The sequence below is a fragment of the Malurus melanocephalus genome, unplaced genomic scaffold (assembly GCF_030028575.1).
Source record: "Malurus melanocephalus ecotype Western Australia unplaced genomic scaffold, MMel_1.1 scaffold_3929, whole genome shotgun sequence".
In the NCBI taxonomy this organism is placed as follows: domain Eukaryota; kingdom Metazoa; phylum Chordata; class Aves; order Passeriformes; family Maluridae; genus Malurus; species Malurus melanocephalus.
This window is the reverse complement of record NW_026627161.1, coordinates 1-1,144: the sequence shown is the minus strand read 5'-3', so window position 1 is coordinate 1,144 and position 1,144 is coordinate 1. Positions and strand designations below refer to the sequence as shown.

Genomic DNA, 1,144 nt, shown 5'->3' with positions numbered 1-1,144 from the left:
ATTTGTCCCCCTCCAGCCCCACTCCCTGGACACACCCCAGGACTGCCATCCCACCAATCCMAGCCAGGATGCTCTRTTCYCTRAGGAACCAGGAGACAGAACTGGCTSCTCCAGCCCCAAACCCTGCCCCATTCCCAGCCAGAAAAACCACCTTCTTCATCTCCTGCACCAGCTGCARCTGGAAGTGGTTCTTGAGGCCGGCCATCTCCTCCTGCAGCTCCTGGATGCGCGGGTCGGGCCTGCCGTTCTCCTCACGCACTCCCCGCAGCTCCCTGCGCAGCTCCTCCAGCTCCTGGCTCAGYTGCCTGACGTGCTGCTGGTAGCCCTGGGCTCGCTCGCTGCCGGCCAGCGCCTCCCGGGATTCCTGCAGCTCTCTCTCGGCGTSGCGGCGCGCCTCGCGCTCGGAGCGCAGCAGCTCCTGCAGCTCGCGCAGCATCAGCCCGTGGTCGCCCTGCTCGCGCTCGCGCTCGTGCTGCTGCGTGATGAGGCGGGCTCTGGTCTCGGCCAGCTGCTCCTGCAGCCGCCGCAGCTCGGCGTCCTGCCGCTCCGCCTCGTCCCGCGCGCGCCCCGCYGCCTCCTCCAGCTCCTGCTTCATCTGCCGCCGCTCCGCCTGGTACGAGGCTTCCATGCGGGATTTCTCCTGCGTGACGGTGGCCAGCGCGCCGGTCAGCGTGGCTAGCTGGCCCTTCAGCTGCACGAGCCGCCGGTCGGCCTCGCCGCCGCCGCAGACATCGCCGCTGTCAGAGCCGCCCGTGTCCTCTGCTTTCTGAAAGGGGGGAGCTGCAGGTTTGTCCTCCTCGGGTGCCACATCCCCCTTGGCGCTGGTCACGCTGGTCAGGCTGGCCACCGTGTCCGTGCTGGTGGCCGTCCCCACGCTGTCCTCGCTGTGCTCCGAGCTCCGGTCGTCCGGGCAGTCCCCRGCCCCGGGCGGTGACACCGCCAGGTCACCATCGTGGGACACGGAGAGCACTTTCAGGCTGGCTTCCAGCGCTTCCTTYTCCTTCAGGAGGCTCTTGTAGGCGCGGACCACGTCCTTGAGCCGCGCCTGGAAGCGCAGGAGCTGCTGCTTCTGCGTCTCGATGGTCTCCAGCAGCTCCTTGCGGCTGGGGCCGCCCCCGAAGTTCATCCCGAACTTCTCCATGGT

The 1,144-nt window shown here is 68.4% G+C and overlaps 1 protein-coding gene across 1 annotated transcript in view; it reads right to left on the bottom strand.

The window, feature by feature from the left end:
* Positions 1 to 1,141, bottom strand: part of GCC1 (GRIP and coiled-coil domain containing 1) — a 4,661-nt gene extending 3,520 nt beyond the window's left edge. Inside the window, exon 1 of the mRNA XM_057389199.1 lies at positions 152 to 1,141. Within this exon, the coding sequence (XP_057245182.1) occupies positions 152 to 1,141 (990 nt within the window). The remainder of the gene's footprint in view (positions 1 to 151) is intronic.
* Positions 1,142 to 1,144: the final 3 nt, after the last annotated feature.